Raw genomic sequence first — 12,377 nt, 5'->3', positions numbered from 1 at the left:
GCTGATCATAGCCTGATCTACTGTGTTTCTTAAAATTTTTACTTTTATATAAGATCGAATCTTCCTCTTTCTACACTCGTTTAAGACTATTCAACTTTGCTTCTCCCTACACACCCGTCTATTTCGTTTGCCTCTATACTACTCCCACACCTCAAGGACACCCATCGCTGTCTATATTTCCATAAATACTTGTCGCCCACCATGGATGCTCTCCAAAAAGAGTCTATTTCAACTCAGCCAACCCTAAACGAAGGAGACAGCGTCAGAAACCAAACCCCAGACCTCGAAAAACAATCAACAAGGCAAACCGCCGAGACATCAGCACCAAGCAAAGAACTATTCCCAGAAACAGACCTCAGCCTTGGATTAGTAGGCTGGGATGGACAAGATGATCCAAACAATCCCCAGAACTTCCCGGCCAACAAAAAATGGTCTTTGCTCGCCCTAATCAGTGTCATGACTCTGATCTCCCCCGCTTGCCTCGAGCATGTTCTCACCCGCCATTTCATACGTGGCAATGGAATTCGGAGTAATGGATCAGACAATTTTGTCATTCAGTGTCAGCATCTATATCCTCGGATATGCTGTGAGTTTACCCCACCTTCATCATCTATGCAATCCAACCCATCTAATATCACGGATATAGTTCGGCCCCCTTCTACTTGCCCCTCTGAGTGAAGTCTACGGCCGCCGCGTCGTCCTCAGCGGCGCAAACTGGTTCTTCGTAGTCTGGCAAATTGGCTGCGCTCTTGCAAACAACATCGAGACCCTCATCATCTGCCGCCTCTTCGCTGGAATCGGCGGTTCGGGATGTCTAACACTCGGCGCAGGTGTGATCGCAGATCTGTTCCCTCGGGAGCAGCGCGGCATGGCAACCTCAGTCTGGGCTATGGGCCCACTGATTGGACCTGTTGTTGGCCCTATCGCGGGTGGATTCCTCGGACAGGAAGCCGGCTGGCGCTGGGTGTTTTGGCTACTTCTTATTGTTGGTGGTGTCGTGTCGTTCGGTGTTGAGGTTCTGAACAAAGAGACTTATGCCGATGTTCTTATTCGGTGGAAGACCGAGAAACTCGCGAAGGAAACGGGTAGAACTGATTTGCGGAGTGCTTATGACGCAGATAAGGAGTCTGTTGGTTTGACACAGACCTTGGTGCAGAGTTTCAAGAGGCCGGTTTTGCTGTTCGTCAAGTCGCCGATTGTTTTCCTTCTGTGTGTTTATATGGTGAGTCTGAATTCGGCCCTGATATACGAACATCCTTTCCATAACTGGGTTTACTGACATTATCTCTGTAGTCTTTCATCTACGGCCTGCTCTACCTCTTCTTCACCACCATCCCCGGCGTCTTCACTCAGAAATACGGCTTCTCCGTTGGCCTATCAGGACTTGCATACCTCGGTATTGGCTTCGGTTTCATCGGCGGTCTCGCAATGATCGCCTTCACAAACGACCGGTTGGTCATGGCAGCTACAGCAAAGAACGGCGGCAAGTTCGAACCTGAGATGCGCCTCCCAACGATGATCATCTTCGCCTGCATCCTTCCAATCAGCTTCTTCTGGTACGGCTGGACAGCCGATAAGCATGTGTTTTGGATAGTTCCTATCATTGGCATGTTCCCCTTCGGCGTCGGCATGATGGGCGTGTATATGCCCATCCAGACATACATCATCGATTGCTATCCCAAATATGCAGCGTCTGCCAATGCCACTTTGACAGCTACTCGTTCACTGGTTGGAGCTCTGCTTCCACTTGCTGGGCCGAAGATGTTCGATACCCTTGGTCTCGGGTGGGGCAACTCGTTGCTTGGATTCCTGGCTTTGGCATTCATCCCGATTCCTATTCTCTTCATCAAGTACGGCAAGGTGATTCGGGAGAAGTGGCCTGTGGATCTCGATGGCAAAAAGGCTTGAGCTGCTACCATCTTCCAGGGCATCCTACTCCCTCCACATAGACCTCGTCTGTTTCCATGACCGGGGATGATGTATAACGACCCGCATATAGAACTCGCATATACACAATTAATGTAATAGAATTTAATAGAATATGAATCCCAGCATGTAAATGTTCCATCCCTTATAAAAGCTCAATTACAATTTGATTGATATCCATCCCCTCCACAAGATCAGGATACCGTCTAATAAACTCTGGCGTAAGCCCCCACCCACTTTCACTCATAAACATATCATAAAACGCCTTTTTGATACACAACTCGTTCTGCTCATTCCGTTCGAGAATCGTCTCATTCCAAGGCCATCGAATCTTCACACAACAAGCCATGAACCCGAACAGGTCATCCCGGTCTTTGCTATACAGATGCCACCGCCGAATTAGATTCATCCTCAACCTTGGCCACGGCAAGAAATCTAACACGAGCGGATGCGGAACTGCCATCTGGCCCTGCACGGGTCTGAGAAACACAGGAAGCCGACCATAAGTCTCCGGGCTGGGTGCGAGGACCCATCTCGAGAAGTGGTAGGTCAGCCAGCCAGTACCCAGTCGCTCCGGAGCGCGGACTGGGCGGCGTTGCAGGGCCGTGTGGATCATGTCTGCTAGCGGGTTCGTTTTTGTGCCATAGATGAAGTCAAGAGGGGAACTGGGGATGTCTGGACATGGGATTATCAGTTCTGGGTAGACGAACCACGGACAGGAGATCGTAGTGCGTGTGCTGAAGTCATCAGTGTGTGGCGGGATTTGGTTCCATAGAGGCGCGGTTTCGGCGGAAAGAGGTGCTAGAGATGGGGATTGAATTCGCGGTGTTGATATGGCAGATATAGGGGCGTTGAGAAGGCTGCTTATCCCGTGTTGGGGTATTGGTTCGTTGAAGTTCGTTTGGAGGGAGAATTGGGCTTCTCGGTTGCTCGTCTCCTTATACATAGATGACAAGTCATGGCTGGAGTCATCGGTGGCAGTTGGTTCATCCAGATCTGTCTCCCAGGAGTTGACGAGGGACTTCAAGCTTTTTTGGCGCGTGAGAAGAGCTTCATTTTGTTTGCGGAGCCCTTCGATTACTTGGAGAAGGCGTTGCACGCCTTGGTTGCTGTGATGCTGCTGGCAGTGCGCCACCTGCTCTTCAAGCTGGGCCGTATGTCGCAGCTTCTTTTCGCGGAGAGTCTGCTGTGAGCGACGATCTCGAAGGCGCTTTTTCTCATTGGAAGACATCGGGTTTGATGCTTTGATGTCGTGGAAAGACGGGATCGGCGGATTTAAGGTGCCGCTGCATAATTCGACATAAGTGGGTATGCATAATTGTTATGCAGATATCTACAGATTCATACATCCACTATCCTTATTGGCATTTCTACGGCGTTTTTACACTCTACAGAGAGTTCTTTCTTCAAGTCCCGCTTAGATGCAATCCCCTAAGGCCCGAATGAATACATGACTAACGCATGCTGTGCGTGTCTCAGGCACTCACATTCAACCCCTGTCTAAACAGCAACTCACCAGACGCGACACCCGTGTTCCTGGTCCTCTTAGACTCGGCCCCTGAATTGTACCTGACTGTGTGTATCATAGGCAGCAAGCAAATATGAAGCGAGTATTTTGGAGGCCACTGCCTACTCGCCAACATGCCGACTTCCCTACAATCTGGGAAGCAAACCTCACAGCATGCTGTCAAGCCAGTTTCAAGAGGGTACTCCACAGACAAAATACCCCGTAAGTTGTACCAATTTGTCTCACCCACTGAGCAGGTTATTGACATCTGATTGGCAGGGATGACCCATTCTCATACACGAGCGGAAGATGGTTGAATCGTGATGAACTTGAACGCGGGTCTCGATATATCCACTTTGATTTCCAAGCTCTCTGCAAGACCCTTAAGCATGTACGTAGGTAACGCTACGCCGAAATGACTCAGCAGAAGATGGAACTACAGAGTTCGCGAATGGGCTAGAAAGTTAGCATGCGATTTGCAGGGTTGGCCTTCCATTCGATTAGGCTCGCGAGAGCCTCCTCAGTGACCGCTTCAGTACTAGAAGGTCACCACGCCTAAGCGCAATAGATTCCCCCGCCACATGCACTGGATCTTCAGTGTATTTTCTCCTGACAGTGGCCAATATAAAAACTTGGTTGTCGCCAGTTCGTTGGCCAAGACCAGCCCCTCTTTTGCTCTTCGCCCCCGGACGGACACCATTTCCTCATCCCCAACGGCTCCAACACAATGAGGTCGGGCTATATCAGTGTTGACTACAAGATCCAGCGTTCCTACCTCTTTGCAGTGGTCGCCAATGTCGGCCCCGGCGGCGTCAGTCGCACCCTCTCCGTGGCCTACCGCCAGCACCCTGAGAAATACAACGCAAGTGGATCAGGGACACGAGTGGAGCACATGGTGGCCGACACCCTCGCGCTGATCGCGATTCTCTCAGATCCTGCCAACCGCACCCCGCTTGAGGCGGAGAAGGCGATCGCGGAGGACTGGTATCGTCGCTCTCACGAGCCTCCTGTTAATGAACGACCCAGTGTGCCTGATCGCCCGCAACCCCTTTATGTGCCCCCGAGCAAGCGTCGGCTGCTTGTGGAACCACTGCCAGCACTGCCATGGCAGGATGAGGCAGTCCGCACGTTTCCCTTCACTGCGACGTGCGTACTACTGGCGTTGCTACGGGGCAACCACAGATACTGGACCCGCATCGGCGACGTCCAGTTCCAGCCGCTGTCAACGGTATTCCGGGGCGACTGCAAAGAGTATGGTCTCATCGTGCTAGATATCTCTGATCTAAATAGCGGTGTTAAGTATGGCATTGCGGCGTTTAGCATGCGCTACATGGCCCAGCTTTCGTGGCACAGCGACACGGGGGGCTGGGATCCTGTCGAAGACCCTCCACCAGCCCAGGAGCCGGATGTGGTCCTGGACCTTCCGCGGCCTCGAGAGCTGCTATCGATTGTTCAGTGGATAGGGGAGTATTACCACTGGTCGGATCTGAAGTCGCTACACATTGTTGAACAACTGGAGTTGAGGCCGCTGGCGGATGCGACCTCCTTGGATTGTACATACCTCAGGGGAATCCGCACAATGTTACCTGTGCTAACGGGGCAATGATAGATATCTGGCCATCAGAGTTAGTCCCGCCAGAGGTGGTTCCTCCTGGTCCGTCTCTTTCTAAACGAGTTCTCTCGAGCATCCGGAACTGTCAGTGACTCCCTCCCATCCATCGCATCTGCTAATCGCCCTGGCAGACATTCGACCTCCTAAGTCTACCATCAGACCGCCAGACTATATGGTCGGCTACACTATAACCGACGACCGGCCGCCTGATACAAAAGAGGCGTCAACACCATCCTCCAGCAGGACCACATTGACTGAGCCACCACCACCAGTCCCAGCAGACATCGACCGTGCGATTGACGATCTGCTCGATCTCACCCAGGAACCCACCCCCGGACCCCTCCAGAAGAGAGAAAAGCCTGTGGTCAACATTCAACTCATTTCTCAGTTCCGTTGGAGACTGCAGCAGAGACTTGAAGAGGAACCCTATAGGCTTGGTCCCTTTATGTTCTCCAGCCAGGTCCTGCGTGTTGCATATGCGGCGTGTCAGCACCTTAACTGGGTGGTATTTAACCTATCACCTCATATCATTACCACCGCTATAAGATCAGATGAGTTTCAGGCTGCGTCTGCACTGAGTATCTGTGTTGACCAGCCCCGATTCGTAGAGTCGGGCCTCGGTGATCTTGCAGCAGCCCTGGCGCAGTTGACATCCCTTAAACAAGTCTGCCTTGTACATCGGCCGGACCATATAAGCGACGATATATCAGCTCGTTTCCACTCACATATACTAAAACAATGGGAGAGTGACTCCAACCACACCATGAAGTCGAAACCTATCTATTCCACCTCCGCCTTCCTAACTGGTTTACACAGTCGCGAATATCTTCCTTCGTCCCCGACGATTAGTTCCAGTCACACCTCCTCCACTCCGACGGTCTTTCCTACGATACACCTCTTCATGTTTGACAGCACGAACGGTTCTAGCACTGGATATACGAGCTACTACTGTATGGAAAATACAATGTTAACCGCGGGGGACTTCGCCATCCGATTCCTCGGATACCTCCGAGCCCTGGGCCCAGAAATGCAACCTGACAAGGCGATCTTACGATTCGCCTATAACTGGGGGCTGTGGTTGTTCCCTCCCATCCGTGACGGGAGCCCCCACAGGCCACCCCGGTCCATTAAAACGTCATCATCAACGGCAGATGAATTGGGCGTACGTCCCATTCCCCTGGGCTTCTTCGACCCCGAGCCGGATCTCAACAGCCCCTCCAGTGTCCGGTTGGGAGAGGTTCCACGCGGGGGTTGGGTGGTTCTTGTAGATCGACGAGATCCTAAAAGTGAATGGGGCGAGGACAAGCCCTTCCTACAATACTCTTTCGTGCGCATTCATAGCGCTCCCGTCGAGATGGCACCCGAGGAAGGGGAACAGCAACCCCATCAACAACAGCAAAACCAACAAAAAGAAGAAGAACCCCTAAACTCCCTTCAAGTAGTTGGCGGGCTGACCGACTTCCTACGGATCACCGTGCCAGACACGGACATATCCACATGGGAGACACGGCTGGTGGTGGTCGAGAGCGATGTATCTACCGCTTCATTCGAGACAACTCCGTCCAGCGTGTCATCATCGACTCACGCGTCTGTGAATACGTGGGTCCGACGGCTCTTAGAACGGAGCCAACAGGGGGAGGAAACGGACGAGCACGACGAGGTTGTGGAGCAACAGCGGCTAGAGCAGGAGCTCTTGGAGGCACAAATCGGGGTGGAAGAGGTCGAGACGGAAGAACCCTGCAGCAAGGTCCGCGTTATGGCGGAGAGCTTGGCCCTTACTTTACTCGGCCGGTTACGGTGATTTAATGACCGACTATCCCTTTTAAGCTCCATCCTAATATTGCCGAGTTGGAATCTTGTGGTTATTTCCCAAGAAAGCGTTGCGGACGTGTAAACGTGCAAGAACTGTAAAACTAAGTCCGGGGGGATGTCTTAGTCTTTTATACTATACGTGCAGCATATGTCTCGCGCAAAAGAACCATTTTATATTACATTGATTTGAAATCCCTCCCGTAAACAATCGGGTCTGCAAATACAGCAATGTAGTAGACAATATCACGGACAGAAGATATATATTTATCTCCAACCCCCTTCCCCACAGAGTGAACCGATCAATCAGCAAAACGGGACCTCCGACTCCCGAAGAGCAACACCCCCGTAGGAAATGACAAACACAGTGCTCTGAACACGGGTTATCATCATCCGAGGCGTCAAGCTTGCGTGGGGTTTACTTCTTGCCCGCAATCTCCAGTTGGAAGCCACACTTGTCGAAGAATTCCGGCCCTTCATCGATAAAGGTCATGTCCGTTCCGCATTGATCGATGGAGAAGTTAGTCTCAGGTGCCTCGCAGATATCCGGGGAGGACCCAATCACGCCGTCGACGATGAAGATACCGTTGCAGATAGCATCTGGAGGGGGGTTAGCATATCGATGACAGGGGGATAGGGGGAGACTCACCCGGCGTATAGGTACTATATGAGTTCATCGTGAGTTGCCCCGTGGGTGTGACTGTGCGACCAATACACAAGTCCAAGGTTTCTTTAGGCGCTGACGTCTGCGTTGGGCGGGCTGTGGTTGTGGTCGATGAGGGCTTGGGGGGGGGCGCCGGGGGCTGGCCGTGAGGGTTGTCCGGGTCCTTCGGGTCATAGTAATTAGAGGGATGGGCAATCTTCGGCTTCGGATCGCACTAGTACCCCTTGCAGAGCTCGCCACCACAGTGGTCATCGTCCGTACATTCAGGCTCCGAGGGGCCCTCTTCCCAGTTCATCTGCTTCCCAGGGCCCTTGTCCCCGGGAAGTTGGGGCAGCTGCGACTGCTGCCAGATTGTCGGCGCTCATCTGGATTGGTCGACTCGTCCTCGAGGTTGTCCTGGGTATTGGGACACGTCTTGGCCCAGTCTTCCGTGGACCCGGCCTCGCGGATACAGCTGTGCTCGCGGATCTGACCATTCCAGATGACCGGGCGCAGCTTTTTGGCGTCTACGTTGCTGCCCATTGCCCTGAAGTAACGCGCATAGAGCTGGATGAGATTCTTCACATTGCTGAGCTTGTCCAGCTCAGGACTGCCAGCGAGAGGGCACCGAGCGGAAGTAGTTGGCCAGCGCAGCGACCTGCGGGACAGCTATCACGAGGTTAGTAACGATGGGAGGCCGATACGCATGTTCGACGAGGGGGGCTTACAAAGAAAAGTGCCACCACACTCTTCCATGCCAGAGGAAGGGCCAGCGGGGCAGTGGAGGCCTGCCCCAGGGGCAAACGCGGCGACAAACGGGGAGAAGTTAGACTCCTCAACTCGCAGCGCGTTCATGTCGGTCGCTGCAACCATGATTATATTGGGTAGGCCGCCATACTGATCGTTGGGGTCCGCGAACTTGGCCGGATATCGTCGCACGGGCATCCCCTCGCGGGGGGGCGCCCCCCGGTATGCTGGGTCGTCCACGGCGTGGTTGTTGGCGGAGGCCACCAGCACGACGTCGAGCTCGTCCAGCTTCTGAAGGAGGTTCCCTGTCGTCCCACGCTGGGGTCAGCACTACACAATGGGGGGAGGGTCAGATGGCATGCCACTGGCGGCCACTCACGGAAGGCGATGGAAACCATGGGTGAAATGCGGTGCGGCCAGTCGTAGGAGAAAGACATGACAATCGTGGCATTGCCCTGCCGCCCCTTGCGCTTCACATCATCCAGGACGTCGAGCAGTTGCGCAATGATCTTCTCGTTGGGATAATGGTACCAGCCTTCCACCTGCTTGCTTGGCCGCGTGCTGGTGACCACGACCAAAGTGCACGTGGGACACAGGCCCGGCTGGTTGCCCTGGAAATTGATAAGATGGACAATTATACTTGTGAGGCTCATCGATATCCTCCCGCTGTAATTTGATAATGTAGATTTGGTGTTCTACTAATTAAACCCTCAAACAGAAGATCGCACTGTTTGTAGGCACATCAACAAAAGTTGTTGTGATATGCCCACTGTCAATTAGCCACGTTTGGTCTACCGATGGTGAACATAAACATTTCTAGAGGGTACAGTTGAGTAACGTAACCTTATATTCTATATGTAACTATACGTATCGGAATTTCCCTAGCGGGTGGAGGCTTTTCTATTTGATCTGCGGCCGCTTTTATAAGGGTCCTTAGGCTTAGGCTCACTACAACATAAGAAGATTTATCCTATGTCCGACTGTCTCCAATCTCAAGGATCCTCCGACTATCACTCAACTCCGCTGCCGCCGTGTCTCCCGGAAGCTCAGAAACATACTTCTTTCGACTCTTTGCAGGGTTCGACTCAACCTCTGAAGGCGGCTTCTCCCTCGCCGACTTTTTCGATTCTCCTGCTGCCACAGCACCACCCTCTGGATCTGGCTCTGCCTCTCCATCTCCAGACGCTGGAGCACGGTGCCGGAATATCCGCCGCGAGAGATAGAACGTGGCCCCAATAAGTCCCAACCCGGCCACAGAGCCTACAACGACCCCAGCAATCTCCCCTCCGCCGAGTGGCGACCCCGAGGAGGTATCTGTATCCGGAACTAACGTACTTGTCGGCGTTCCCGTCCCGGTACTCATGATCGTACTGGACGGCGTCTCCGTGGTCTTAGAAGATCCTCCTCCGTCGTTCTCGTCCGCCAGAGACACCTTGAGTTGATCCCAAGTTATCTTCCCTGGCCAGCCATTGGCATCCGTACCGGTATATCCAAGCTTCTCCTGCCAACACTGGTAGGACTCGCGGTCTACCTCGGACCACTGCGGCCCCGGTCCCACGCGGTACTTTCCACAGTCCTCTGCCACCAGTCTCTCTCCCATGGCAGTCACGATGGGGCTGTTGGGGGATGACTTGAACCATTCGGCTCCAGGAAACGGCGTGAGTTCTCCACCAGTGCTCGTATTCGCCCCTCTTAGATCAATAACTGCGAACGCCCGAAGCGGAGCAGTCGAGTTCTTCGCGAGATAGTCCTCGGCGCTCTCGATATTATCGTCTGTACAATTGGGTGAGCCGTACATGTAGATGCGAAAGAGACTGTCTTCGGCGTCGAACTTAAAATATTTCCCCTTTGGGTGGTCGATAGCCTTGCAGCTCTGTGCGTCGGTGCCCTTTTCGAGGGTGGGGTTGTCGGTAGCGTTTCTCCAGACGAAGGTCCAGGCGGAGATTAGTGGGAGAGAGTAGAGTGTGCATAGCGTTGTGAAAATGGTTGCTAGACGCGTCATATTTGCGATACAGTAGAGGACAGCGCTAGAGAATGTCCGGGAGAGGTAAGCCCCTTTAACAAGGATTTCAGAAGACAGTAAGTCTGAGGACCTGAGCCGAGTATCGCGCGCTCAGGACGACCGCATCGTTTAAGGTTTTGGGTGCAAAATTCACCCCCGGTGCTAATGACAACGAGTTCGGCCATCCCTTAGATGCGCATTAACTAGTGCGTTTGTCCAGCAGCCACTGGTAACAGAACAGACCCCTTTAGAATCCTCGCTTAGATGGGCTGAATTGATCGGCGCAAGATCAGCATCTCATAGGTTGCTTGACAGCTGAATACGAGCTCCAAGAGGAACGATGCGTCCTTGGCACGTCGAGGAGCGGCACCTTCCGCCTAGTAAATGTCAGTTTATATTCTCGAAAGAGCGCAGTGAGAAGAATATGAGGCCCAAACGATAGTTGCAATTAGCAAATTAACCTCCGAGCACCGGAAAATTCTCGCAGGCTGCGGAGCGTGCGGCTCGCAGAGGCAACATATTTGGAGCCTCACTAAAGAGATTACCACTATTATAGAAGGCTAGCGCAGTAATTCTGGTGATGAAGATAGATTAAGGATTTAAGGATATGGTTTTGAAGGTCTCTGGGAGTTTGGCAGCTCAGAGTTTGGGCCAGGAGCCGATTTTCCAGATTTATATGTTCTTAATGTATGTTAATGTCTCTTTTCCTTCAGGTCAATGAGAGGAACCTTTGAGTTGCTCAGCTACAACTTAGTGTGACAATTCGAATGAGAATACCCATAACCTTGTTCCCCCACGCATAGGATGACGCCAGTGTTTAGATTAAATTTGGAAGTTCATTGATTGAATCAATACCTAGAAAAGCACATAGCAGTCCTCGTAAGAATAAGTGAGTCGATCAATATGTCAAGCAACACTGGGTCTCCGATATTGCAGACATGGAACTAAACACGCAGATACAACGCAGCCAGGTACATCAGAATCCTGTCCCTGCCAACCCCAGTGTTATTGGACTCCATCAAGACGTGCGATTAGACATTCAGCATTCGGCGTTGGCCCGGGGAATGCAGCTCACTCGGTGTTCGCGCCACTGGTCACGTTGGCATTCCTATAAAGAGTCAATATCCGTGAGCACAATTAGGAATCTAGCAAAAGAATTCCTGCTTACCTTGCTGCAGTAGGTTGCGACTTTGCACTTCTTGCATTGCAGAGGCCTGTGACCGATATCATCCTCGATCTTTCCGCACATGAAGCAGCTATTAAGGTCGTCAGCGGAAAGTGTGTGCATTCGCCAATCTGGCAAGGTAGGACTCACCTAGGCTCCTGGAAGCTACGTGGAACACCGGGCTGGTAGTGATCCAAGGCAGCCAGGAACTGAACTTTTCCTGGAGTTCTGAAACCATGGTCCCCTAACATCATTCGGCGGGAGGTGCAGTTGATCTGGGGCACTAGATCACGTAGATGTTGCAGATCCGCTGCCTTGATACGAGCACCAGCACGGATCATGAGAGCACCCAGGATGATAGTGCGGTACTTGTTTTCTCGGAAGAAGTCGTCCGGGTCTGCTTCCTGGGCACGACTCGTAGCAAACAGCCGGTCTCCGAGGTTGTCAGTGTCGAGCTTCTGGCGGACCCACGGGATGGTTTCGTTGGCTAGCTTGTCGGCGTATTCAGGGGTGATGTAGAAGGCAACAGCCTCAGGTGGTGCGAGCATGTCGGTTTGATGGACCATCGCACTCAAACTGTGCTCCCAGGAATCGGTATTGACGCCGAGACCGTCGACCAAGCCGCAAGCGACATCAAGGTCCTGGTCACCTTCGAACAAACCTAAGATGGACGTTAGATAGAGTAAAAGGGATCAGTGACTGTGATACTCACGCCAGCCCCATCGACCCATGATGATGATCGTCTGAGATGTAAGCAACTGTTGGATTCTAAGGTTGATCTTGAGAAAGAGTGGCTTGAGTGGGCCTGAACCGCGACAGAATAAGGTCCGTGACAGTAAGGTAGCTGGATAATAAGGAAAAGGCTGAGATGAGCTTTTGGATGAGGAAGAGGAATTTTAAAAGATAAATCCAAACAAGACAGAGAGGACAGAGGTGAGAACTACGACAAAAGAGACAAACATGTAG

At 52.4% G+C, this 12,377-nt stretch overlaps 7 protein-coding genes across 7 annotated transcripts; 2 read left to right on the top strand and 5 right to left on the bottom strand.

The window, feature by feature from the left end:
• Positions 1–487: 487 nt before the first annotated feature.
• On the top strand, positions 488–1,908 carry N7519_000312 (MFS transporter; the record flags this gene model as incomplete). Its single annotated transcript, XM_057287091.1, has 3 exons — positions 488–586; positions 647–1,222; positions 1,294–1,908. The coding sequence occupies 3 exons, from the start codon at positions 488–490 to the stop codon at positions 1,906–1,908; spliced, it is 1,290 nt and encodes a 429-aa protein (XP_057153174.1).
• A 163-nt stretch (positions 1,909–2,071) lies between these two features.
• Positions 2,072–3,157, bottom strand: N7519_000311 (bZIP transcription factor; the record flags this gene model as incomplete). The annotated part of the gene is made up of 1 exon (XM_057287090.1): positions 2,072–3,157. The coding sequence occupies one exon, from the start codon at positions 3,155–3,157 to the stop codon at positions 2,072–2,074; it is 1,086 nt and encodes a 361-aa protein (XP_057153173.1).
• Positions 3,158–4,160: 1,003 nt separating this feature from the next.
• N7519_000310 (uncharacterized protein) lies at positions 4,161–6,846 on the top strand (the record flags this gene model as incomplete). Its single annotated transcript, XM_057287089.1, has 3 exons — positions 4,161–4,986; positions 5,043–5,129; positions 5,177–6,846. The coding sequence occupies 3 exons, from the start codon at positions 4,161–4,163 to the stop codon at positions 6,844–6,846; spliced, it is 2,583 nt and encodes an 860-aa protein (XP_057153172.1).
• Positions 6,847–7,272: 426 nt separating this feature from the next.
• Positions 7,273–7,531, bottom strand: N7519_000309 (uncharacterized protein; the record flags this gene model as incomplete). Its single annotated transcript, XM_057287088.1, has 2 exons — positions 7,273–7,454; positions 7,504–7,531. 2 exons carry the CDS (start codon positions 7,529–7,531, stop codon positions 7,273–7,275), a joined length of 210 nt encoding a protein of 69 aa, XP_057153171.1.
• A 278-nt stretch (positions 7,532–7,809) lies between these two features.
• N7519_000308 (uncharacterized protein) lies at positions 7,810–8,897 on the bottom strand (the record flags this gene model as incomplete). The annotated part of the gene is made up of 3 exons (XM_057287087.1): positions 7,810–8,155; positions 8,246–8,549; positions 8,624–8,897. The coding sequence occupies 3 exons, from the start codon at positions 8,895–8,897 to the stop codon at positions 7,810–7,812; spliced, it is 924 nt and encodes a 307-aa protein (XP_057153170.1).
• A 317-nt stretch (positions 8,898–9,214) lies between these two features.
• Positions 9,215–10,246, bottom strand: N7519_000307 (uncharacterized protein; the record flags this gene model as incomplete). The annotated part of the gene is made up of 1 exon (XM_057287086.1): positions 9,215–10,246. One exon carries the CDS (start codon positions 10,244–10,246, stop codon positions 9,215–9,217), a length of 1,032 nt encoding a protein of 343 aa, XP_057153169.1.
• Positions 10,247–11,285: 1,039 nt separating this feature from the next.
• N7519_000306 (zinc finger MYND domain-containing protein) lies at positions 11,286–12,142 on the bottom strand (the record flags this gene model as incomplete). The annotated part of the gene is made up of 4 exons (XM_057287085.1): positions 11,286–11,354; positions 11,415–11,502; positions 11,562–12,072; positions 12,124–12,142. 4 exons carry the CDS (start codon positions 12,140–12,142, stop codon positions 11,286–11,288), a joined length of 687 nt encoding a protein of 228 aa, XP_057153168.1.
• Between the last annotated feature and the right edge of the window lie 235 nt (positions 12,143–12,377).

The sequence above is a fragment of the Penicillium mononematosum genome, assembly GCF_028829835.1.
Source record: "Penicillium mononematosum strain IBT 11891 chromosome Unknown utg000001l:1.0-4488741.0:1.0-4491989.0, whole genome shotgun sequence".
NCBI lineage: Eukaryota > Fungi > Ascomycota > Eurotiomycetes > Eurotiales > Aspergillaceae > Penicillium > Penicillium mononematosum.
The sequence above is the reverse complement of the archived record's forward strand: the minus strand, read 5'-3'. Positions and strand labels throughout refer to the sequence as shown.